Consider the following 26,502-nt stretch of genomic DNA (forward strand, 5'->3'; position numbering starts at 1 on the left):
TGTGTTTGACAAATTTGCTGGAGTTCTTTAATGATGTAACGAGCAGAGCGGATAAGGGGAAACCAGTGGATGTAGTGTATTTGGATTTCCAGAAGGCATTCGATAAGGTGCCACATAAAAGGTTACTGTACAAGATAAAAGTTCACAGGTTTGGGGGCACTATATTAGCATGGATAGAAGATTGGCTAACTAACAGAAAACAGAGAGTCGGGATAAACGAGTCATTTTCCGGTTGGCAAACAGTGACTAGTGGTGTGCTGCAGGGATCGGCGCTGGGGCCTCAATTATTTACAATCAAATTAATGACTTGGACAAAGGGACCAAGTGTAATATAATCAAGTTTGCTAATGATACAAAGATGGGTGGGAAAGCAAATTGTGAGGAAGACATAAAAAATCTGCAAAGGGATATAGACAGGCTAAGTGAGTGGGAAAAAATTTGGCAGATGGAGTACAATGTGAGAAAATGTGAGGTTTTCCACTTTGACAGAAAAAAAGAAAAGCAAATTATAATTTAAATGGAGAAAAATTGCAAAGTGCTGCAGTACAGAGGGACCTGGGGGTCCTTGTGCCAGAAACACAAAAAGTTAGTATGCAGGTACAGCAAGTAATCAGGAAGGCAAATGGAATGTTGGCCTTTATTGCAAGGGGGATAGAGTATAAAAGCAGAGAAGTCCTGTTACAACTGTGGGTATTGGTGAGGCCATACATAGAGTACTGTGTACAGTTTTGGTCTCAGTATTTAAAGAACGATATACTTGCATTGGTGGCTATTCAGAGAAGGTTCACTTGGTTGATTCTGGAGATGAGGGGGTTGACTTATGAAGATAGATTGAGTACGTTGGGCCTATACACATTAGAGTTCAGAAGAATGAGAGGTGATCTTATCGAAACATGTCAGATAATGAGGGGGCCCAACAAGGTGGATGCAGAGAGGATATTTCCACTCATAGGGGAAACTAAAACTAGGGGGCATAGTCTCAGAATAAGGGTCCGCCCTTTTAAAACTGGGATGAGGAGGAATTTCTTCTTTCAGAGGGTTGTAAATCTGTGGAATTCTCTGCCCCTGAAAGCTGTGGAGGCTGGGTCATTGAATATATTTAAGGTGGAGAGAGACAGATTTTGGAGCGATAAGGGAATAAAGGTGTTGTGTACGTAAACCTGTAAATGCTATGTCTAACCTCCAGAGGGCTTATCCCCTGGAGTCGCAAGGGATCCCACAATCCCTTGGGAGCACCTGTATATAAGGAGGCCTCACAGGTTGGAGAGGCACTCTGAGATCTGTAATAAAGGACTACGGTCACACCTTTGAGCTTGCAGTATCTAGTCTGACTCTTTATTCAATATGTAACAACTGGCGACGAGGTGCAAATGACGAACCCCACTGCAACAATACAGCGAACCTTGGGCATCCTGGAGAAATTTTCGGAGGGAGATGATTGGGAAACCTTCATGGAGCGACTCGACCAATACTTCATGGCCAACGAGCTGGAAGGAGATGCGAACGTTGCCAAACGAAGGGCGATCCTCCTCACTGTTTGCGGAGCACCAACATATGGCCTCATGAAAAATCTGCTCGCTCCAGCGAAACCCACAGACAAGTCATACAATGAGTTGTGCACACTGGTCCGGGAACATCTAAACCCAAAGGAAAGCGTTCTGATGGCGAGGTATCGGTTCTACGCGTACAAGAGGTCTGAAGACCAGGAAGTGACGAGCTGCGTCGCTGGGCCAAGGCGTCTTGCAGGACATTGCGAATTTGAAGGACACTTGGAGCACATGCTCACGGACTTCTTTGTACCTGGCATTGGCCATGAAGTAATACTTTGCAAACTTTTGACTGTAGAGACCACAACCTTGAGTAAAGCCATAGCGATAGCCCAGGCATTTATCGCCACCAGTGACAACACCAAACAAATTTCTCAGCACACGAGTGTTGCTGCAAGTACTGTGAACAAAGTAACATTGTTTTTGAATCGAAATGTACCGGGCAGGACTTGCACGCCTGCAGCTGCATGCCTGCAGATGATTGAGTCCACCATCAAGGGTGGTGAATATAAGGCCATTAACACCTTGTTGGAGCTGCGGGAGTGATCATCATTTTCTTTCATGCTGCTTCAAAGGATACATTTGCAAGGGCTGTGGAACAATGGGACACCTCCAACATATGTGCAGGTGAGCTGCAAACCCTGCTAATCCTGCAAACCACCTTGTTGTAGAGGAGGACAGACCCACGGTGGATCACGATGAACCAGAGACTCAGACCGAGGAGGCAGAGGTTTATGGGGTGCACACAGTTACCATAAAGTGTCCCCCAATAATGCTGAAGGTTGAATTAAATGGACGGCCTGTGTCCATGGAGCTGGACATGGGCGCAAGCCAGTCCATAATGAGCAAAAAGACTTTTGATAAATTGTGGTGCAGCAAGGCTTCAAGGGAGTCCTAACTCCCATTCGTGCTAAACTTAGAACATACACAAAGGACCGTAAAGGTCTCCTATAATGGAGCGGTGCACGATTTACCACTCTGCGTGATACTGGGCGATGGCCACACGCTGTTCGGCAGGAGCTGGCTGGAAGAGATACGCTGGAACTGGGACGACATCCGAGCGCTTTCGTCCATCGACGACACCTCATGTGCCCAGGTCCTAAGCAAGTTCCCCTCGCTGTTCGAACCAGGCATCGGGAAGTTCCAAGGAGCAAAAGTGCAGATCCATTTGATTCCGGGGGCGTGACCCATCCATCACAAGGCGAGAGCGGTACTGTACATAATGAGAGGGTGGAGATCAAGCTGGACAGGCAGCAATGAGAGGGCATCATTTTGCCGATTGAATTCAATGAGTGGACCAGTCCGATTGTTCCAGTCCTCAAGGGAGATGGCACCATCAGAAACTGTGGTGATTACAAAGTAACTATCAATCGTTTTCACTGCAGGATCAATATCCGCTACCAAAGGCAGACGACCTATTTGCGACGCTGGTGGGAGGAAAAATGTTCAAGAAGCTGGACCTGACCTCGGCCTACATGACGCAGGAGCTGGAGGAATCATCGAAAGGCCTCACCTGCATCAACACACACAAAGGTCGCTTCATTTACAATAGATGCCCGATTGGGATTAGATCGGCCGTGACGATATTCCAGAGGAACATGGAAAGCTTGCTGAATTCGGTCCCGCGCACCGTGGTCTTCCAGGGTGACATCTTGGTTACAGATCGGGACACCGTCGAGCACCTGCAGAACCTGGCGGAGGTTCCTAGTCGGCTTAATCGTGTGGGGCTCAGGCTAAAACGCTCGAAGTGCGTTTTGCTGGCACCTGAAGTGGAGTTCCTAGGGAGAAGAATCGCGGTGGATGGCATCAGGCCCACCGATTCGAAGACGGAGGCAATCAAAAACGCACCGAGACCACAGAACGTGACGGAATTGCGGTCGTTTCTAGGGCTCCTGAACTATTTTGGTAAGTTCCTACTGGGTCTTAGCACATTGTTAGAACCCCTGTACTCTTTACTGTGTAAAGGAGATGAATGGGTATGGGGTAAAAGCCAAGAAAATGCCTTTGAGAAAGCTAGGAAGCTGTTATGTTCAAACAAATTGCTCGTGTTGTATGATCCATGTAAGCGATTGGTACGAGCATGTGATGCTTTGGCGAACGGGGTCGGGTGTGTATTGCAACAAGCTAATGAATTTGGGAAATTGCAACCATTTGCTTATGCATCCAGAAGTCTGTCTAAGGCTGAGAGGGCCTCTAGTATGATCGAAAAAGAAGCGTTAGCGTGTGTTTACGGGGTAAAGAAAATGCATCAATATCTGTTTGGGTTCAAATTTGAATTGGAAACCAACCATAAGCTGCTTATATCCCTCTTTTCTGAAAGTAAAGGGATAAATACGAATGCATCGGCCCGCATCCAGAGATGGGCGCTCACGTTGTCTGCATACAACTATGCCATCCGCCACAGGCCAGGCACAGAAATCTGTGCCGATGCTCTCAGTAGGCTGCCATTGCCCACCACAGGATGGAAATGGCAATGCCTGCAGATTTAGTCATGGTAATGGAAGCATTCAAGAGTGAGCAATCACCTGTTACCGCCCGACAGATTAGAACCTGGACGAGCCAGGACCCCTTACTGTCCTTAGTAAAAAACTGTGTGCTCCACGGGAGTTGGTCTAGTGTCACGTTAGAGATGCAGGAGGAAGTAAAGCCGTACCAGTGGCGTAAAGATGAAATGTCTATACAGGCAGACTGCCTCCTATGGGGTAATCGGGTAGTGGTGCCAAAAAAGGGCAGGGACACTTTTATCAGTGATCTCCACAGCATCCACCCAGGCATCGTAATGATGAAAGCGATAGCCAGATCCCACATGTGGTGGCCTGGTATCGATGCAGACTTAGATTCCTGTGTGCACAAATGTAATACATGTTCACAGTTAAGCAATGCACCCAGGGAGGCGCCACTAAATTTATGGTCCTGGCCCTCCAAACCGTGGTCCAGGGTCCATGTCGACTATGCAGGCCTATTCTTGGGAAAAATGTTCTTGGTGGTTGTAGATGTGTACTCCAAATGGATTGAATGTGTGATAATGTCGACAAGCACGTCCGCTACCACCATTGAAAGCCTACGGGCCATGTTTGCCACACACAGCCTGCCTGATGTCCTTGTAACAATGGGCCGTGCTTTCCAGTGCCGCGTTCAAGGAGTTCATGACCCGCAATGGGATCAAACATGTTACATCTGCCCCGTTTAAACCAGCGTCCAACGGTCAGGCAGAATGAGCAGTTCAAACAATCAAGCAGAGCTTGAAAAGGGTAACTGAATGCTCACTGCAGACTTGCTTATCCTGAGTCCTGCTTAGTTACTGCACAAGACCCCAATCACTCACTGGGGTCCCTCCCGCTGAATTGCTCATGAAAAGGGCACTTAATACAAGGCTCTCGTTAGTACACCCTGATCTACATGAACAGGTAGAGAGCAGGCGGCTTCAACAGAATGCATATGATCGCGCAAATGTGTCACGCGAAATTGAACTATGGACAAGGTCCCAAGCGGCTTCTTGGCACTGTTTTGGCCAAAGAGGGTGTTTGTGGCCAAACTCTCAAATGGACTCACGTGCAAGAAACACTTAGACCAAACCAAACTCAGATTTATGGACTATCCAGAACAATCCACAATAGACTCCACCTTTTTCGACCCTCCAACACACACACACACATACACACACACACACACACAAAGTGGCAACCGATCCAGCGGTTGACCACGAAGTAGAACCCATTACCCGCAGCAGCGCAGCAGGACTCACCATCCCCAGCAGCCCAGCAAAGCCAGGGCCCAACAAACAACTCACCTAAACCAGCATTTGCACCGAGACGATCAACCAGGGAAAGGAAGGCCCCAGATCAACTCACAATGTAAATAGTTACACTTTTGACTTTGGGGGGAGGGGGAGCGTTATGTATGTAACCTTGTGAATACCATGTCTAACCACCAGAGGGCTTATCCCCTGGAGTCCCCAGGGATCCCACAATCTCTTAGGAGCACCTGTATATAAGGAGGCCTCACAAGTTGGAGTGGCACTCTGAGATCTGTAATAAAGGACTACGGTCACACCTTACTTTGAGCTTGCAGTATCTAATCTGGCTCCTTATTCAAGACCTAACACTATGTTTAGGTGTTATTCATCTTTAAGCTCACACAAAAGCAGGGGGGGAAAGAGAAGAGAGAGAGAGAGAGAGAGAGATAGATTTATTTACAGACCTATTGATAAATTACTGAATGGGGAAGGAATCAAAGAGATAACCCTCTAACTGGCTGGGTACACCGACTAAAAAACACTGGATAGATTATGATGATTAAGAAGGTCAAAGTGTGACTGCAGGGCCTGTGCAGGAGGAAAAGATTCACATTTTTGGGGCACTGGAACAAGGAACGGGATGGCCTTCACCTAATCAAAACATCACCAATGTGCTTGCAGTGTAAACAGTACAATGGGAGAGAATTTAAACAAATATGGCAGGGGTAGAAGAAAGTCTAGGTTTGAGATTGAACAGGCAGGGAGCAGGATTAATAAAGCTGTTGGAGAGGAGATGAACAAGTTAAGATATTTTAAAATATTAGTCAATATCATTGTTGTTTTGTAGTCTTAGTTTGGAGAGTTTCAAAGATCATACCAATATCCCGACTGATGTTTATGTAAAGATTTCTAGTTTGTCCATTAGCGATATGTTTAGAAAACTTACAATCATATCATTGACAACATTACCAAAACAGGAGAACAAGACACAAGTTGCAAAGGAAGAAATGTAGGATGAATCTAACTTGCCAGCCTTTTTAAAAATTCTCTCTTTAATGAAGAAATATTCCATTCCAAAATACACACACAGTTAATTACTTGAACAATCTCAAAACATGGCAAGTCCCCAGCTCGTTCCAACACACTGTACGTATGGATACAATACTTAACAATACAAAACATGGATCAGTAGTTTTATGACATTAACAGTGTATTACATTGAGCCTTTAGTGCTTCCAAAGTTACTGCTCCTCATTGTGGAGACATTAAATATATTAGTTGTTGTAGTAAGTTCATATATGGTGTAGTCATACATTTTTGGTGGAAATTAAATGTCTATTATTTTGGACTCAGTAAGAAAATGGTTGTTATTCAGAGCCATTTTGCTGAATTTATCCATTCTGAATTCAGCAACACAGACTTTAAGTATATACAGTATGTGTCTACATTAATGAATCTATGTAGCTGGGAAAAGTCAATCAAAATAAATAAAAGATATAGGACTGTGCAACAAAACTAGACAATTTATCACTTCATGCACTAACAGAGTACAGATTGTTTCACAGTGAAGGCCACAGTCTTCTGCAGGTTAACTCTGAAACATGCCAAGCCCCTTTCTTAGAACACTCTAAACCTTATCTGAAATCTTCCAGCATTCACTTGTTTTTCTTTTTATCTGTATTGTACATCCATTCTCTTTAGATAAACTATTAGACTTCAATCAATAATTATTAACATATTTCTCTTCGGATTTTAATCTGATTATATCAATTAAGTCACACCAATTTCTAATGTTATTTTACTGCCAAGATACCTACACGCTTTCAAGATAAATATTTGTATGGTTACCACAAGAATTTTCAATCTTTTTTAGTAATTCTTCAGCTATCAATAATACATATGTATATGTGCAAGGTTTACAGATTACTCAGCGTGTCACTGTCGTGTCATTATCAAACCTTTTTATTTAACTATACTATGACTAAAAAGTAATATGGTAAACTTACTTGTGACATCTTTTATAGAAAACTTCTATAACAGAATTATTAGTAAATTATAGGCAAGAATAATTATTACAAAAAAGATCAGTCTGTAGACCAATTCAGCTTTATGTAAGAATAGTTGCTGTGAGAACTCATATGGAGTTGAATCAGCTGTTTTGTACCGACCATTAATACTTTAAATTAAGTAGTACTTTGGAGGACTGTGTCTGCAACCATCAGCATGTGTTACCTGTGGATTAATCAGATTGAAGCCACAAAACCTCTCGAACTTCTCACTTGCTGCTTCCTTTACAACATTTGCAATTCTCTACAGTTTATTTAATAAAACTATTCTTTCCTCACAATATGCACACTACACAGATGGCCAACTAAGGTAATACACATTTCAAACCTAAAAAATTGCAATTCACATCAAGTCATGTGTATATACCAGTATGTCCAAGCTGAAGGCCTTAAAATTATAGAAACAGAAAACAAGAACAAAAATATAGTTTACTTTTTAAAGTTAGCAATGGACATGCTTGTTTAAAATATTGCTTAACCCACTGTATTAATCACAAAAAATGACTTAAATGATCTAAGTTCAACTTTGTTACTGTATTTGTTTTTGGCACCTACGGTTCAAAATATGAGAACAGAATTAGCTATGCGAGTCCTTGATACAGTTCACAGTTCTTTTATTTTACAGATCTGTGCATTTTATTAAAAAATGCTGAAAATTAGTAGTTTATGGGTAGTTATAATTTTGAATAAATACTCATATGTAGTGCCTTAGTATCCGATTTTTAAGTGCATTTCACCAAAATAGTAGGTTTATTAGAGTTGAAAAAATATGTAACTGTTTTGTCAAAGTACTGCACAGTTCACCTAGAAACCAAACATAAAGTGTATCAATATTAGAAGTGTAAACAGAATGTATTGATCACAAATGTGAAGAACTATCTTTTTTTAATATTAATACTGCCATCTCTTGAAATCACAACACCAAACATGTTCAGCTTGGTGATAACTGCAGTTGTGTTCTCCTGAATTCTGTTCTCAGATGAGTCAGATAAAGAAGATGCTGATAAACCCAGCTTTTAGTAAAAGAAATGTTTGTCAACACATCTAACTAGAAACTTTTAAAATGACTGTGCTATAGTCCGCACACTACTTATAAAATTCTTATTTTGTCATAAGACGCTTCATATGTTCATTCCATTCTTCAGTGAAGCCAGACGTCAGACCTTCTTCATCATCTGTCCGTATGCAGCTTTCATCGTCATCAGTTCTCACGTAACTCTCATCATCGGTTTGACTGTAATTAGCCTGATGAGTGGACAAAATGGTTAAATGATATATATATATATAGGGCAAGAATAAAATTGGACAGTCAGCTTCAAAAAAACAATTAGAATTTTTGAAATTGTGGAAAGGAAACAACTCACAAATTAATATTTGAAAAATTTGCAAAAACAATAATTCAGACAAAAGTCCTGAACAGCAGCTAATTAATTATTTCGGGAAAAGCAATCAGAGCATTCTACTTTAAAAGGTCAGTACCATACTAAAAACAATACAATAAAAACAAAGCATTTGCATAACTCAGTCTGAGAAAGTAGTTATTTAATGATACTGCACAGGAGGTCTTATTGTGAATATGATTTAACTTTTGCATACTAAATAAACACAACTGCAATTCCTTCTGGGTTAGAAATTCATTATAGCCAAGCAACGGGCAGTATTTAAGATGAAAAATGGTTAAGTCGTGCCACCTGAAAATCGTTTAGAATGCACACAAAATTTGTGCTCATTCAAATGATTGCAGTCATGATTCGAGTCTAAAAATCTAAGCTCATTGGTGTTACACTGAAAAGTCAGACCAATATCAGGGGCAGTCTAATTGCAAGTCATGATCGCCACAGGCTTTTTTTCACTACTTAAATGGGAGGTTCATGGATGCCACAGCACCTCATTTTTATCATTGTTGAGTGTTGGGCAGGAGTCCCAACAATTCTAAGCAGATGCAGATGACGCATCATGGTGGCAGATTATCGCCTCAGGGAGAGAGCCCAAAGGTTTTCCAATGAAGCTTTGGTTTTTGCAGTTGAGAGAAGGTGGCCAGTCCTGTACCCGCCAACTGGCAGCAGGCCCTCACCACAAGTGTCCCTCATGAAGAAGGTGGCACAACATGTGATGGGTAGCACTATGGTCCCAGGACCCACAACCAATGTAGGAGGAAGTTGTATGACCTCACATGGGTGGTCAGGGTGACTGATGGCTTCAACAAATGCTACATATCGCCATCTGTACCACAAGCTTCACACACTGCTAAATGCACCCTGCCCCTAACACTCACTCACCAACAATCTCAACCTAGCAGTCCTCACACTCACATCTCACACCTTGCACACAATTACAGCTATTCAACTATTGGGTACATCACCCAAACGCATTGCACCACACTCACTCACACACTTTCCTTTCTCTTGTAGGCCAAGGTGACTCACAACCAGATGGAGCTAGAGTGGACAGGTGGGGGCCAAGCCCACATTGAACAGCTGGAGAGTCGAGTGCTGGAGATCACTGAGAGCCAGGTCATGGGCACTGTGGCGACATTGACCCCCTTGGGGACACCAACAGTATGTTCATTCCTAATTATTCTTCTCACATCCCACTTCCCCCGAAGCCCACAATCTTTTCTCATTTTCAAGCTACTCCTGCTGTATGCATACATTTCTACCTTCCTGCCCCCTCACCATAATCTGACTCTTGTGCTTTTCTGCTTTCAGATTGTCATGTATGTAACCTCTATGTAACACCACTGCAATACTGTACATTCTTAAGCAATGCACACCTTGACCACAGGGGGTGAACTTATGGGAGACACTCCTGACCTGGTCATCCAGGTATATAAAGGGAAGTCCCACGCAGGGTCATCACTTATTGGTCCTGTGAATAAAGGTTCAGGTCATAGAGTGACCTTGTCCATAGAATGTGCCTTGTGTGGGTTTTGTGCCATTGAGACTAAGGACCTTACATTGACGACGAAAAACGGGAATCAACGACCCACGAGAATGGCCACCGATAGCACAGAGGAACGGTACTGTGTTGGTGAGGACTGGGACGATTTCATTGAGAGGTTCCAGCAGAGCTTTGTCACGAAAGAATGGCTGGGAGATGCTGCAGCTGACAAGCGAAGGGCACATCTACTGACCAGCTGCGGACCAAAGACTTACGCGCTCACGAAGAACCTACTAGCACCCGAAAAGCCGGCGGACAAAACCTTTGACGAGCTCAGCAAACTAATCGGTGAGCACCTCAAACCGGCGAACAGCATACACATGGCCCAACACAGATTCTATACCCACCGACGTCGTGAAGGACAGAGCATACCGGACTTTGTTGCGCCCTCCGGCTTTTGGCCAGCCTTTGTAAGTTCACAGACGCCTGCAGGGGGGAGACGTTGAGGGATTTCTTTATTGAGGGTATTGGTCATGCGGGGATTTTCCAAAAGTTAATTGAGACCAAGGACTTGACTCTGGAAGCGGCGGCGTTGATGGCGGGGGAGAAGAAAACCAAAATAATATACGCGCGCAATTCTGCCTCCAACGCGGCGGGAGATCAGGGAGTCAATATCATAAACGCGACTCAGAGCCCTGCAGGTAGGCAAGGGCAGTTCGACGCACACCAGGCAGCAATAGACCCCAGAGCAGGTTTTCAACAGAGACGATGGCAGGCTGAACGGACATTTACGCCATCACAAGGGACAATGTGATCCGGGATGGGGCCATTGACACCCACTAACAGGGTACTCAAAGGCAGTCAAAGGGACAATCAGCGAGGAATGCCGGGTCATAGCTCCTTTGTTCACAACAATGGGAATCTCAGCTCATGCTGGAGGTGTGGGGGCAAACACTCTGCCAGGACTTGCAGGTTTCAATAATTCGTCTGCAGAAATTGCAACCTCAGTGGCCATTTAGCTCGAATGTGCAGGAAGCCTGTAACCAGGCTAATTTATGAGGTGGATGGACCAGAAGAGGGGTCTGTGATGCAGAATGACTCTTGAAGTTCAGCGGGTTCATGTGGCAAACATTCACAGCTCATATACCAAAACGTCACCAATGATGATGAAGGTTTTATTAAACGGCATCCCTGTATGCATGGAGCTGGACACGGGGGCCAGCCAGTCACTCATGAGCATTCAACAATTCAAAAAGCTATGGCCACACAAAGCCAGTAGACCCAAACTAGAATGCATTGAGACACAACTACGGATGTATACCAAAGAAATCATTCCAGTACTAGGCAGTGCAATGTTGGCAGTCACACACAATGGATCAGTGAACCAACTGCCGCTCTGGATTGTCCCAGGCAATGCTCCCGCACTGTTGGGAAGGAGCTGGTTAGCTGAGATGAACTGGAAATGGGGGGATGTGCACGCAATGTCATCTGTGGAGTGAAGTTCGTGCTCACAAGTCCTACAACAATTTGAGTCACTATTCCAACCTGGTGTCGGGACGTTCAAAGGTACCAAAGTAGTGATACGCATCACCCCGGACGCCAGACCAGTGCACCACAAAGCCAGAGCAGTGCCGTATGTGATGCGGGAGAAAATTGAGAGCGAATTGGACCGTTTGCTGAGAGAGGGCATCATCTCGCCTGTTGAATTCAGCGACTGGACGAGCCCCATCGTTCCCATCCTAAATGCGGGTGGTTCTGTCAGGATCTGTGGCGACTGCAAGACCACCATCAATTGGGTGTCCCTACAAGACCAATAACTACTCCCGAGAGCAGAGGACCTTTTCAGCCACGTTGGCAGGCGGCAAGCTGTTTACCAAATTGGATCTCACTTCAGCCTACATGACGCAAGAACTGGCCGACGAATCTAAACGAATGACCACCATCACTACGTACAAGGGACTGTTAGTTTACAACAGGTGCCCGTTTGAAAAATCGCGGCCGCTGATCGAATGCCAAAGAAACATGGAAAGCCTGCTTAAATCCATTCCTGGAACAATCGTATTTTAGGACGACATCCTCATCACAGGTCTTGACACCGAGGAACACCTCCACAACCTGGAGGAGGTGCTACACCCAGAGGGGCAGGGAGGCATTCATCAGAGAACTCCACATTCTGGCATCGTTCTGATGAAGGCCATTGCCCGGTCACATGTTTGGTGGCCGGGAATTGATTCAGACCTGGAACACTGTATTCGCAGGTGCACGACGTGTGCCCAGCTGGGTAATGCCCCCAGGGAGGCCCCGCTCAGCCCGTGGCCCTGGCCCACCAGGCGATGGTCATGTATTCATGTAGACTACGCGGGCCCGTTCATGGGAAAAATGTTTCTCATTGTGGTAGATGCGTACTCGAAATGGATCGAGTGCATCATTTTGAATTCGTGCACGATCTCCACCACTGTGGAGAGTCTACGTGCGGTCTTTGCAACCCACGGCTTGCCGGACATCCTTGTTAGTGATAATAGCCCATGTTTCACGAGCTACGAATTCCGGGAGTTCATGTCGGGCAATGGCATCAACCATGTTAGGACAGCACCATTCAAGCCGGCCTCCAATGGCCAGGCAGAACATGAGGTCCAAATCATTAAACAAGGCATGCTCAGGATTCAAGGAGCCTCCCTTCAATGCCGCCTATCACGCCTCCTGTTGGCCTATAGGTCCCGACCGCACTCACTCACAAGGGTCCCGCCCACTGAGCTACTCATAAAACGAACACTCAAAACTCGGTTGTCCCTCATTCACCCAGTCCTGACCGACATAGCTGAGGGCAAGCGCCAGTCCCAAAACGAGTACCATGACCGAAACTCAAGGGGGAGATGTATAGAAATCAATAACCCCGTATTTGTCCTCAATCATGCCGTGGGGCCCAAATGGCTTGAGGATACTGTAATAGACAAAGAGGGGAATAGGGTCATCGTGGTTAAACTTAACAATGGCCAGATATGCCGTAAGCATCTTGACCAAGTAATAAAAAGGTTCAGCATAGACACTGAGGAACCCGAGGAAGATCATGAGATGGTGCTCACACCACCACCAGTGAACGAGCAACAAGAGCATTCAGCAGCATGCACAGTCCCGGCAGTCAGCCCGGACAGGCCGGAATCACCACAGTTGACAGACACTCACGCCAAGGCTCAACAACCAGAGTCCCATCTGCGGCGCTCCAAGAAGGAGCGTAGACCACCTGAAAGACTTAACCTATGATCCCAATAAGACTTTGGGGGGGAGGTGATGTCATGTATGTAACCTCTATGTAACACCACTGCAATACTGTATATACTTAAGCAACGTACACCTTGACCACAGGGGGTGAACTTGTGTGAGACACTCCTTACCTGGTCATCCAGGTATATAAAGGGAGGTCCCATGCAGGGTCATCACTTCTTGGTCCTGTGAATAAAGGTTCAGGTCATAGAGTGACCTTGTCCATAGAATGTGCCTCGTGTGGGTTTTGTGCCATTGAGACTAAAGACTTTACACAGATAATTAGCAAGCACCTGAGCAGCCTGTCCCTGAGGGTACTGCAGAGAGCGAGGGGAGGGGAGGAGGAGGAGGAGGAGAAAGAAGACACCATTTCACTGCATCTGTCACTCACAGACACTTGCTCAGATACTGGTACTACGTGTTCTTTAGAGCCTAGTGTAGTAGCAGGATCTGCACAGGGTGAGACACCGGGCATGTGTGGGTTGCAGCAAGGCCAGGGGGAAAGGGTAGTTCGGGGGCCAATTTCCTGGAGGGTGAGTTTGCAAGCAAGTTCTGCTCCACAGGACTCCGATGAGGATCTCAATGGGGATGCCTTTAGAAGAAGGGTGATGGGCATGAACATGGAAATGATAGATGCAAAGGCAAAACTGCCAGAGAGCCTCTTGGCAACGGCAAGGAGCATGGAGTCCGGCTCCAACATTGCGCAAGATTCTGTGCAGAGCATGGAACCCATCATTTCCAGTCTGCAAATGATCTACACTCTAGCGAAACCGTGGCGACCCAGATGTGATAGTGCGTATGATGAGCGATGTCGCAGCTTCCATTGCAGCAAAGTTGGAAGAGGCCCAACATCTTAGCGCTGCAGCGGAAGCTCAGACTGCTCTCGTGCAGTCTCTGCCTGTTGGCAACCAAGCTCTGGCTGTTCTCGTGTAGTCTCAGCATGATGCCACCCAAGTTCTGCCTGCTGCCATCATGGCTCCGTCTAGCAGCAGGCCAGCAATCTGCGCTCCAACAGATTGCTAGGAATGCTGAGGTGCTGCTCTGGGGGAGTGGCAGTGGGGCAGGAACCTGTTGTCCTTTCTCAGGATGAGAGCTTTCCTGCGCTCCCCACTGCCACTCCACCATTGCCCTTGTCTACAGCCGGGCCTTCTAGGTCCAGAGCTGGTCGTAGTCATCCTGCAAGATCACCTGAAGTGTCCTGCACAGAAACTCAGCAGCCTTCCATCAGCCTTGCTGCAGCCAATGGGAGGCACTGCGTAGGAGCACTAGACGAGGACAAGGCACACTAATGACAGGCACTAAGAGATTGCACAAGGGTGATTAGTTAAGTGTGGTGATATGTGTATAGATCCATTTATTCATTGTGTTTGGAATCTTTTGTGGTGTCTCTCATTTCAGCTTTGTGCACAGCTTTGTGCACAGCAGGCGCTGTGACATGGCCTGCGACAGTGATAGTATGATGGGGCTGTGGTGAGCAACGGGGGATCTGGGGTTTGATTCATTTGAATCGGAGTCTGATGAGCTGGTCATGGACCACCCCCCTGGAAGGCTGATTATCTGGCTTCCTCCTCCTCCTCCTCCTCCTCCTGAGAGGATCCTGCAATTCCTGGTGGCAAGGGCTGCACCCTCATGATGGCCAAGTTGTGGAGCATACAGCAGACAATAACGAAATGGGATACTGGCTCGAGCGATACTGGAGGGCTCCTCCCGAGCAGTCAAGGCAGCAAAATAATTGCTTCAGTAGGCTGATGATCTGCTTGATGATTTTTAAAAAATTTGTTCATGGGATGTAGGTATCGCTGGCAAGGCCAGCATTTATTGCCCATCCCTAACTGGCCTTGAGAAGATGGTGGTGAGCCACCTTCTTGAAACCGCTGCAGTCCATGAGCTGAAGGTACTCCCACAATGCTGTTAGGGAGGGAGTTCCAAGATTTTGACCTAGTGACGATGAAGGAACGGAGAAAAACTTCAAAGTCAGGATGGTGTGTGACTTGGAGGGGAACTTGGAGGTGGTGGTGAACCCATACACCTGCTGCCCTTGTCCTTGTAGGTCGTAAAGGTCGCGGGTTTGGGAGGTGCCTTGGCGAGTTGCTGCAATGCATCTTGTAGATGGTATACACTCCAGCCACGGTGCGGGTGGTGGAGGGAGTGAATGCTTAAGGTGGTGGAGGGGTGCCGATCAAGTGGGCTGCTTTGTCTTGGATGTTGTCGAGTCTCTTGAGTATTGTTGGAGCTGCACTCATCCAGGCAAGTGGACAGTATTCTATCACACTCCTGACTTGTGCCTTGTAGATGGTGGAAATGCTTTGGGGAGTCAGGAGTTGAGAAACTCGCCGCAGAATACCCAGCCTCTGACCTGTTCTTGTTGTCACAGTATTTGTGGCTGGTCCAGTTAAGTTTCTGATCAATGTTGACCCCCACCCCCCCACCAGGATGTTGATGGTGGGGGATTCGGTGATGGTAATGCTGTTGAATGTCAAGGGGCGGTAGATAGGCTCTTCCTTGTTGGAGATAGTCATTGCCTGCCATTTGTGTGGCGCGAATGTTACTTGTCACTTATCAGCCCAAGCCTGAATGTCATCCAGATCTTGCTGTATGGGGGCTTGGACTGCTTCCTTATCTGAGGAGTTGCGAATGGCACTAAACATTGTGCAGTCATCAGCAAACGTCCCCACTTCTGATCTTATGATGGAGAGAAGATCATTGATGAAGCAGCTGAAGATTGGGCCGAGGACACTGCCCTGAGGAACTCCTGCAGCAAAGTCCTGGGGCTGTGATGATTGACCTCCAACCATCTTCCTTTGTGCTAGGTATGATTCCAGCCAGTGGAGAGTTTCCCCCCTGATTCCTATTGATTTCAATTTTACTAGGGCTCGTTGATGCGACACTGTCAAATGCTGCCTTGATGTGAAGGGAAATCACTCTCTCCTCACCTCTGGAATTCAGTTCTTTTGTCCATGTTTGGTCAAGGTTGTAATGAGGTCTGGAGCTGAGTGGTCTTGGTGAACCCAAACTGGGCATCGGTGAGCAGGTTATTGGTGAGCAAGTGACGCTTGATAGCACTGTCGACGACACCTTCGGAGGTGCCGTCTTTCAGATGAGATGTTAAACCGAGGCCCCGTCTGCTCTCTCAAGTGGACGTAAAAGATCCCAGGGTACTATTTTGAAGAGGAGCAGGGAAGTTATCCCTGGTGTCCTGGTCAATATTTATCCCTCAATCAACATAACCAAACAACAGATTGCCTGGTCATTATCACATTGCTGTTTGTGGGAGCTTGCTTGAGCGCAAATTGGCTGCTGTGTTTCCTACATTACAACAGTGACTACTCTCCAAAAAGTACTTCTTTGGCTGTAAAGTGCTTTGAGACATCCGGTGGTCATGAATCATCATCATAGGCGGTCCCTCGGAATCGAGGAAGACTTGCTTCCACTTCCAAAGTGAGTTCTTTGATGGCTGAACAGTCAGATACGAGAGCCACAGACCCTGTTACAGGTGGGACAGACATTCATCGAGGGAAGGGGTGGGTGGGGCTGGTTTGCCGCGCGCTCCTTCCGCTGCCTGCGCTTGGCCTCTTCACGCTCTTTGCATTGAGATTCGAAGAGCTCAACGCCCTCCCAGATGCACTTTCTCCACCTCAGGCGGTCTTCAGCCAGGGTCCCCCAGGTGTCAGTGGTGATGTCGCACTTTACCAGGGAGGCTTTGAGGGTGTCCTTGTAACGTTTCTGCTGTCCCCCTTTGGCTCATTTACCATGAAGAAGCTCCGCATAAAGCATATGCTTAGGGAGTCTCATATCTGGCATGTGAACTATGTGGCCTGCCCAGCGAAGCTGATCGAGTGTGGTCCGTGCTTCAATACTGGGGATGTTAGCCTGGTCGAGGACACTGATGTTGGTGCACCTGTCCTCCCAGGGGATTTGCAGGATCTTGCGGAGACATCTTGGTGATATATCTCCAGCGACTTGAGGTGTCTTCTATACATCGTCCATGCCTCAGATCCATACAGGAGGGCAGGTATTACTACAGCCCTGTAGACCATTAGCTTGGTGGTAGATTTGAGGGCCTGGTCTTCAAGCACTCTTTTTATCAGATGGCTGAAGGCTGCACTGGCGCACTGGAGGTGATGTTGAATCTCCGCATCAATGTCTGCCTTTGTTGATAAGAGGCTCCTGAGATATGGGAAATTGCCCACGTTGTCGAGGGCTGCGCCGTGAATCTTGGTGCTTGGAGGGCAGTGCTGTGCGGTGGTAACAGGCTGATGGAGGACCTTTGTCTTACGGATATTAAGCGTAAGGCCCATGCTTTCATATGCCTCAGTGAATACATTAACTATATCCTGGAGTTCAGCCTCTGAATGTGCACAGACGCAGACGTCGTCCGCATACTGCAGCTCAACGACAGAGGTTGGGGTGTGACAGAGAAGGTCATGAAAGGTGCAATATAAATCCATTTCTTTCTTTCTTTTTTTCCATCACTTTGCTGATGATTGAGAGTAGACTGATGGTGTGGTAATTGGCTGGATTGGATTTGTCCTGTGTTTTTTGTGGATAGGACATACTTGGGCAGTTTTCCACATTGTTGGGTAGATGCCAGTGTTGTAGCTATATTGGAACAGCTTGGCTAGTGGCGCAGCTGGTTCTGGAGCACAAGTCTTCAGCAGGACAGCCGGGATGTTGTTGGGGCCCATTGCCTTTGCTGTATCCGGTGCACTCAGCCGTTTCTTGATGTCATGTGGAGTGAATTGAATTGGCTGAAAACTAGTTTCTGTGAAGTTGTGGACCTCGAGAAGGCCGATTATGGATAATCCACTTGGCACTTCTGGCTCAAGATGGTTGTAAACGCTTCAGCCTTGTCTTTTGCACTCAATGCTGGGCTCTGCTGTAATTGAGGATGGGGATATTCAAGGAGCCGCCTCCTCCTGTTAGTTGTTTAATGGTCCACCACCATTCACAACTGGATGTGGCAGGGCTGCAGAGCTTTGATCTGATCCGTTGACTGTGGGATTGTTGTTTATAACATGCTGCTTCTGCTTTTTAGCATGCATGTAGTCCTGTGTTGCAGCTTCCCCAGGTTGGCACCTCATTTTTAGGTACGCCTGGTGCTGCTCTTGGCATGCTCGTCTACATTCATTTAATCAGGGTTGGTCCCCTGGCTTGATAATGGTAGAGTGAGGAATATGCTGGGCCATGAGGTTACATATTGTGGTGGAATACAATTCTGCTTCTGATGGCACACGGCGCCTCATGGATGCCCAGTTTTAAGCTGCTAGATCAGTTGTGAATCTATCCCATTTAACATGGTGGAGGGTGGCCTCCGTGTGAAGACGGGACATCGTCTGCACAAGGACTGTACGGTGATCACTGCTACCAATGCTGTTATGGAGAGATGCATCTGCGACAGGTAGCTTGATGAGGATGAGGTCAAGTAAGTTTTTCCCTCGTGTTGGTTCTCAACACCTGTCACAGGCTCAGTCTGGCAACAATGTCCTTTAGGGCTTGGTCAGTAGTGGTGCTACCGAGCCAGTGTTGGTGATGGACATTGAAGTCCCTCACCCAAATAACATTCTGTGCCCTTGCTACACTCAGTGCATCTTCCAAGTGGTGTTCAACATGGATGAGTACTGATTCATTAGCAGAGGGAGGGAGGTAAGTGGTAATCAGCAGGAGGTTTTCTTGCCCATGCTTGACCTGAAGCCATGAGACTTCATGGGGTCCGGAGTCATTATTGAGGACTCCTGGGGTCACTCCCTCCTGACTGTATACCACTGTGCCATCGCCTTTATTATTATTATTATTATTTATTAATAATAATAAAGCAGTAACAGAACATTTGGATAAGCAAAATTCGGTCAAGCAGAGTCAGCATGGATTTATGAAGGGGAAGTCATGTTTGACAAATTTGAGGATGTAACGAACAGGGTGGATAAAGGGGAACCAGTGGATGTGGTGTATTTGGACTTCCAGAAGGTATTTGACAAGGTATCACATAAAAGGTTACTGCACAAGATAAAAGTTCACGGGGTTGGGGTAATATATTAGCATGGATAGAGGATTGGCTAACTAACAGAAAACAGAGAATCAGGATAAATGGTTCATTCTCTGGTTGGTAACCAGTAACTAGTGGGGTGCTGCAGGGATCAGTGCTGGGACCCCAACTATTTACAATTTATATTAACTTGGAAGAAGGGACTGAGTGTGACGTAGCCAAGTTTGCTGATGATACAAAGATGGGAGGAAAAGCAATGTGTGAGGAGAATACCAAAAATCTGCAAAAGGACATAGACAGACTAAGTGAGTGGCAAAAATTTGACAGATGGAGTATAATATTGGAAAGTGTGAGGTCATGCACTTTGGCAGAAAAAAATCAAAGAGCAAGTTATTATTTATATGAAGAAAGATTGCAATGTGCCGCAGTCAGCGGGACCGGGGGCTACTTGTGCATGAAACACAAAAGGATAGAATGCAGGTATAGCAAGTGATCAGGCCTTTATTGCAAAGGGGATGGAGTATAAAAGCAGGAAAATCTTGTTACAGCTGTACAAGGTACTGGTGAGGCCACACCTGAAATATTGCGTGCAGTTTTGGTTTCCATATTTACGAAAGGATATACTTGCTTTGGAGGCAGTTCAGAGAAAGTTCACTAGGTTGATTCCAGGGATGAGGGGGTTGGCTTATGAGGAAAGGTTGAGTAGGTTGGGCCTTTACTCATTGGAATTCAGAAGAACGAGAGGTGATCTTATCGAAACGTATAAGATTATGAGGAGGCTTGACAAGGTGGCTGCAGAGAGGATGTTTCCACTGATGGGGGAAACTAGAACTAGAGGGCATGATCTTAGAATAAGGGGCCGCCCATTTAAAACAGAGATGAGGAGAAATTTCTTCTCTGAGGGTTGTAAATCTGTGGAATTCGCTGCCTCAGAGAGCTGTGGAAGCTGGGACATTGAATAAACGTAAGACAGAAATAGACAGTTTCTTAAACGATAAGGGTTATGGGGAGCCGGCGGGGAAGTGGAGCTGAGTTCATGATCAGATCAGCCATGATCTTATTGAATGGCGGAGCAGGCTTGAGGGGCCTACGGCCTGTTCTTATCTCTTATGTTCACCTCGCATGGGTCTATCCTGCCGATGGGACAGGGTATACCCAGGGATGGTGATGGAGGAGTCTGGGAAATTGGCTGAAAGTTATGATTCTGTGAGTATGACTGTCAGGCTGTTGCTTGACTAATCTGTGGGACCACTCTCCCAATTTTGGCACAAGTCCCCAGATGTTGGTGAGGAGGATTTTGCAGGGTTGGCTGGCCTGGGTGTGCTGTTGTCGTGTCCGTAGCCAGCACCGAGGTCGATGCCGGGTGGTCTGTCCGGTTTAATTCTTGTAGCGTTTTTTTTTACAACTGAGTGGCTTGCGAGGCCATTTCAGAGTCAACCACATTGATGTGGGTCGACTCACACATAAATAAGACTTGCATTTATATAGCGCCTTTCACGACCACCAGACATCTCAAAGCGTTTTATAGCCAATGAAGTACTTTTTAAAGTGTAGTCACTGTTGTAATGTGGGAAACGTGGCAGCCAATTTGCGCACAGCAAGCTCCCACAAACAGCAACGTGATAATGACCAGATAATCTTTTATTTTAATTATGTTGATTTTAAGTGCTAAATATGGCCAGGATATCAGGGATAACTCCCCTGCTCTTCTTTGAAATAGTGCCATGGAATCTTTTACATCCACTTGAGAGAGCAGATAGGGCCTCGGTTTAATGTCTCATTTGAAAGACGGCACCTCTGACAGTGCAGCACTCTCTCAACACTGCACTGGACTGTCAGCGTAGATTTATGTGCTCAAGTCCCTGGAGTGGGAGTTGAACTCACAACCTCCTGACTCAGAAGCGAGTGTGCTACCCACTGAGCCACAGCTGACCAGGGCAGATCAGGAAAGGATGGTAAGTTCCTTCCCTTAAGGGCATGAGTGAACCAGATGGGTTTTTATGACAATCCGATAGTTTCATGGTCACCATTACTAGCTTTTTATTCAAATAACTAAATTTAAGTTCCACAGCTGCTATGGTGGGATTTGAACTCGTGTCTCTGGATCATTAGTCCAGACCTCTGGATTACTAGTCCTGTAACTTAGCCACTATACTACCATTCCCATGATGATCTTAGTGGAAGTATGGTTTTCATTATGAGGTTTGCCTGGGCCAGGAAATTTATGGGCACCTCTGTGTTCACAGGTTCGGTGAACCTCACATACACTGCCTGTTGGATACCAAGTGGGCCTCAAAGGATAATCGGCCTCAGTGTCTCTTCTGAGTGCATTGTTGGAGAGCATTGAAGGAGCTTCATACTGTAATCTGTTTCAATTGGCCCGTGTCTGGAGTTGTGCTTGCGTACGGTGAAGATGGCAACGGCCCAATCACTGGGCGTTTCCAATCTGGCAACATCGGGCAGCAAGGAATGAGGAAACTGGTTTTAAAAACCTGTTTTTTTAAAAAACGGGGACCGTGGGAAATGGAAGGTGGTGAGGATCAGTGGATCGGCAAGGTTGGGACCCAGGAAAGGTACAGCATGGCCCAGCAATGAGGTCAGGAGATCGAGGCCAGCAGTGAGGTCAGGAGATCGAGGCCAGCAGCGAGGTCGGAACATAAGGCCAGAATACGAGTGGTCACCAATAAAGAACCAACGACCAAACTGTGAGCTGCTGGAGAGAGAGCGGAAAAACGCAGGAGAGCAGTGCACTGGAATTGGAGCCGGGGGGGCTCGGGGTATAGTGTCAGTACTTCATGGACAAATTCGCAAGCTGCTACAAGATTAATGCGCCCACCTACACTGTGACCCCTGAAAACCAGGGAGAGGGGATCTGAGAAAGGGGGTCAGTAGGAACATGTGCATGAGTGTGTGTGCTCGGCCCATGCTCCAATCATTTTGGATCCCCTTGCCATTGGACCAAGACCTTGATCTGCCAAGTTCGTGTGGCAGTCCTTGTGCAACAGCCACCCCACGTTAAAAGAATTCTCGCACAGGCATCTTCCACCCTTTAAAATGAAGTTCGGGACCTGGAACATCAGGATCCTTATGAACAACTCCAACAGTGAGAGACCAGAATGTCGTACTGCTATCATTGCCCGGGAACTCAGACGCTTCGACATCGACTCCCTGAGCGAGACATGGCGGGCAGAATGTCAGCTCAAGGATCAAGGTGGTGGATACACCTTCTGGAAAGGCAAACCAGAAGAACGGCGTCTCCATGGAGTTGGCTTCGCACTTCACAATGAGCTAGTTGGGCGTCTTAGAGATTCCCCCTATGGGATAAATGAACATCTCCTGGCCCTTTGGCTCACTCTAACCCGCAACCATTATGCTACGGTCATCAGTGCGTATGCCCCAACCCTGGAAGCTATGGACGAAGCCAAAGAGGAATTCTACTCCAGCCTTGAACAATCGCTGTCCCGAATCCTATTGGGTGACAAGCTGATTCTCCTTGACAACTTTAATGCCAGAGTTGGAAAGGACACCGACCGCAGGAGGGGGGGTGATTGGCAGGGAAGGGGTAGGGAAAACCAACTCCAATGGTATCCTTCTCCTGACAAAATGCTCAGAACATGGTCTTGTCATAACCAACACCTTGTTTCGTCAGAAAGACATGTACAAGATTGCATGGCAACACCCTTGCCCCCAGGCACTGGCATCTGCTAGACTATGTCATCGTCCAAGCGAGGGACCTCCAGGATGTCCGCATCACTCACGCCATGACAGGAGCGGACAGCTGCTGGACTGAGCACTGCCTAATCTGCTCTGTTATCTCCTACGTAGCTTCAAAACGGCGGCCGCAACAGAAAGGCAAAAAAATCAACACTGAAGCACTCCAAGACCCTGCAAAGAAAGCCCTATTCAACCAACCTGACTAGCACCAATGAACCGGAACCGCAGAGTGTCCATAGTGCCTGGTCTGCCCTCAAGTCCACCATAATTAGCACCTGCGAAGAAACCCTTGGTTACTCTATCAGAAAGTACTAAGACTGATTCGATGAGAATGACCAGGAGATCCAAGAGCTAATATACCGCAAACGCAAGCCATTTTTGAACTGGAAACAAAACCACAACTCGAGCGAAAGAAAGCAGATCTACAGACAACTGAAGGCCAAGGTCCAACAAAAAACTCGGGACCTAAAGAACTGATGGTGGGTGGAAAAAGCACAGGAGAGCCAACAACTAGCAGACAATCACAGCGTGCGTGGATTTTTTAGCGCAGTCAAGACCAGATACAGCCCAAGCACTCGCGGTCTTATTGCACTGAGAGCGAAGAGTGAAGAGGTGCTCACTAAGTACAGATAGGCAGTTAGTGCCCGTTGGAAGGAGCACTTCGAGGATCTCCTCAACCAAGATTCTGTCTTTGACGTGAGTGTTCTTGACACCATCCCACAGCATGATACCTGTCACCACCTCGGCACAATCCCAGTCCGGCATGAGGTTGAAAAGACCATCCGACAACTAAAACAACAAGGCCTCAGGAGCAGATGAAATCCCCACCGAAGTACTAAAGCATAGCGGAGAAGTACTCTTGGCGTGAATCCACGACCTCATCTCTGGAGAGCATGCCAGGGGATCTCAGACGACATAATCGTGACCATCTTCAAGAAAGGTGGCAAGTCCGACTGCGGTAATTACAGAGGAGTTTCTCTGCTATCTGCCACAGTGAAAATCATCGCAAGAATCCTCCTCAATTGTCCCCTCCCAGTGGCTGAAGAGCTCCTCCCAGAGCCGCAATGCGGATTCCGCCCACTAAGGGGCACAACAGACATGATCTTCACTGCGCGACAAATCCAAGAAAAATGTAGGGAGCATTTCTTTCTTTGACCTCACAATGGCCTTTGACTGTCAACCGTGAGGGATTATGGAGTGTCCTTCTCAAATATGGCTGTCCTTCGCCTGCTTCATGACGACATGCAAGCTGTGATTCTTGCCAATGGATCCACCACAGATCCAATACAAGTGCAGTCAAGCAAGGCTGTGTCATCGCACCAATGCTCTTCTCAATCTTCCTTGCTGCAATGCTTCATCTCACCTTCAACTCCACTCCAGCGGGTAACTTGTTAATCTACAGGACAAGTGGGAAATTGTTCAACCTCCGACACCTCCAGTCCAGATCCGAGGTTGTTCCAACCTCGTCACTGAATTAAAAAATGCTGATGACTCTTGCGTTTGTGCACACTCGGAATCCGAACTCCAAAACATCGTTGACACCTTCCCTGAAGCATACGAGAGTCTGGGCCTTGCATTAAACATCCGTAAGACAGTTTCTCTATCAACCTGACTCCGCCACTCAGTATTGCTCCCCGATTGTCAAGATTCATGACAAGACCTTGGACAATGTGGACATTGGGAGCCGACTATCAGCAAGGACAGATGTCGATGACTTAGTCCAAGACCGCCTTCAGTGTGCCAGGGCAGCCTTCGGCCGCCTGAGGAAAAGAGTGTTCGAAGACCAGGATCTCAAACCTGGCGTCAAGCTCATGGTCTACAGAGCAGTAGTGATACCCGCCCTTCTATATGCTTCAGAGACATGGACTATATACAGTAGGCACCTCAAAGCTTTGGAGAAGTACCACCAACGCTGCCTCTGCAAAATCCTGCAAATTCATTGGCAGGATAGCGGCACCAATGTAGGCGTTCTCTCTCAGGCCAACATCCCTAGCATTGCGGCATTGACCACGTTCGATCAGCTCCGATGGACGGGCCACATTGTCCGAATGCCCGATGCTGGACTCTTGAAACAAGCACTCTACTCTGAGCTACGTCACGGCAGGCGGTCTGCAGGAGGGCAGAGAAAACGCTTCAAGGACACCCTCAAAGCCTCCTTGAAAAATTGTAACATCCCCACTGACTCTTGGGAATTCCTGGCCCAAGACCGCTCAAAGTGGAGGAGAAGCATCTGAGAAGGTGTCTAACACTTTGAGTCTCTTTGCCGGGAGCATGCGGAAGCCAAGTACAAACAGCAGAAGGAGTGTACGATAATCAAGCACCATCTGCCCCACCTGTAACACACTGTAGATACTGCATTGGTCTCATCAGTCACCTTAGAACTTATTTTAGTGTGGAAGCAAGTCATCTTCGACTCTGGAGGACTGCCTAAGAAGATTTGAGTGCTGGGCATGAGTGTTGAGGTTGTGGAGGGAAGTCATGATCTAAGTGGAGAGCGGATAACCCTTGTCCCCGAGCAGCCACCCTTGAGCTTGACATGGTGGCTGGAATAGTGCTGGCACACCAGTCTGGCACAGGATGAAGGCATTGTAGCTGCTGCCAGGATAGCGGGCATTGAGGACTCGCTGTGTGTGGTTGCACACCAATTGAACGTTAAGTGAGTGGTAGCCTTTGCAGTTACGGATGATCCCTTTGCTCCTCTGCCCCATTTAGATTCTTGGGGCTGGATTTTCAGTTCTGCTCATTTCGGGATGGTACTGGTGGCGGGGTGGTAAAGCTTGCGCCTGGGAACAGTTTGCGTCTCAGTCAGCAAAATTCATCAGATGGGCCCTGAGTGTAGGACGGAGCGCTAAGGGGGGGGGCGTCACACCTCCTTTTAGGATGCTAGGCCAGCTGAGCAAATGAAAATCCTGAGCTAAACAGCTGGCCTTGGAGCGCTCCAAGAGGGGCCTGGAGGGGGAAAAATCCTGGGGGAAAAAAAACACCCCAAAAATTCTCAATAAATAATTCATGCCACTACTACACAAATCGCAATAAAAAACAATCACACTTACCTGAGGTCGACATTACTTACCTCACTGCAGCCCCTACAGCTCGGACCACCAGCTTTCACAGGTGGTCCTAGCAGGGCACTCTATGGATCAGGTGGCAGCCAAAAATCGAGCCGGTGTCACAACCAGGGGCATTGCACACCGGCTCGCCTCTTCCGGGCGGTAATGAAACCGGCACCGAATGTCCCGGCGGGGCACTGGAAGCTGGCCACCCGCCCAGAAGTGCTTACCGCCACCATGGCGCTAACAGAGGCAGCAGAAGACC

General features: G+C 47.1%; 1 protein-coding gene across 16 annotated transcripts in view; it reads right to left on the bottom strand.

Annotated features, from left to right (window-relative positions):
* Window positions 1-6,317: 6,317 nt before the first annotated feature.
* The window catches only part of dtna (dystrobrevin, alpha), a 709,829-nt gene continuing 689,644 nt past the window's right edge, over window positions 6,318-26,502 (bottom strand). For 12 of the 16 annotated variants that reach the window (XM_070892657.1, XM_070892659.1, XM_070892667.1 and 9 more), the window contains one exon: window positions 6,318-8,594. In XM_070892657.1, coding sequence (XP_070748758.1) covers window positions 8,451-8,594 — 144 coding nt within the window. In that variant the 3' untranslated portion in view covers window positions 6,318-8,450. The remainder of the gene's footprint in view (window positions 8,595-26,502) is intronic. The other 4 variants (XM_070892663.1, XM_070892665.1, XM_070892664.1 and 1 more) reach the window with 2 other exon arrangements.

This window comes from Pristiophorus japonicus, chromosome 1 (assembly GCF_044704955.1).
Source record: "Pristiophorus japonicus isolate sPriJap1 chromosome 1, sPriJap1.hap1, whole genome shotgun sequence".
Classification (NCBI taxonomy): Eukaryota; Metazoa; Chordata; class Chondrichthyes; family Pristiophoridae; genus Pristiophorus; species Pristiophorus japonicus.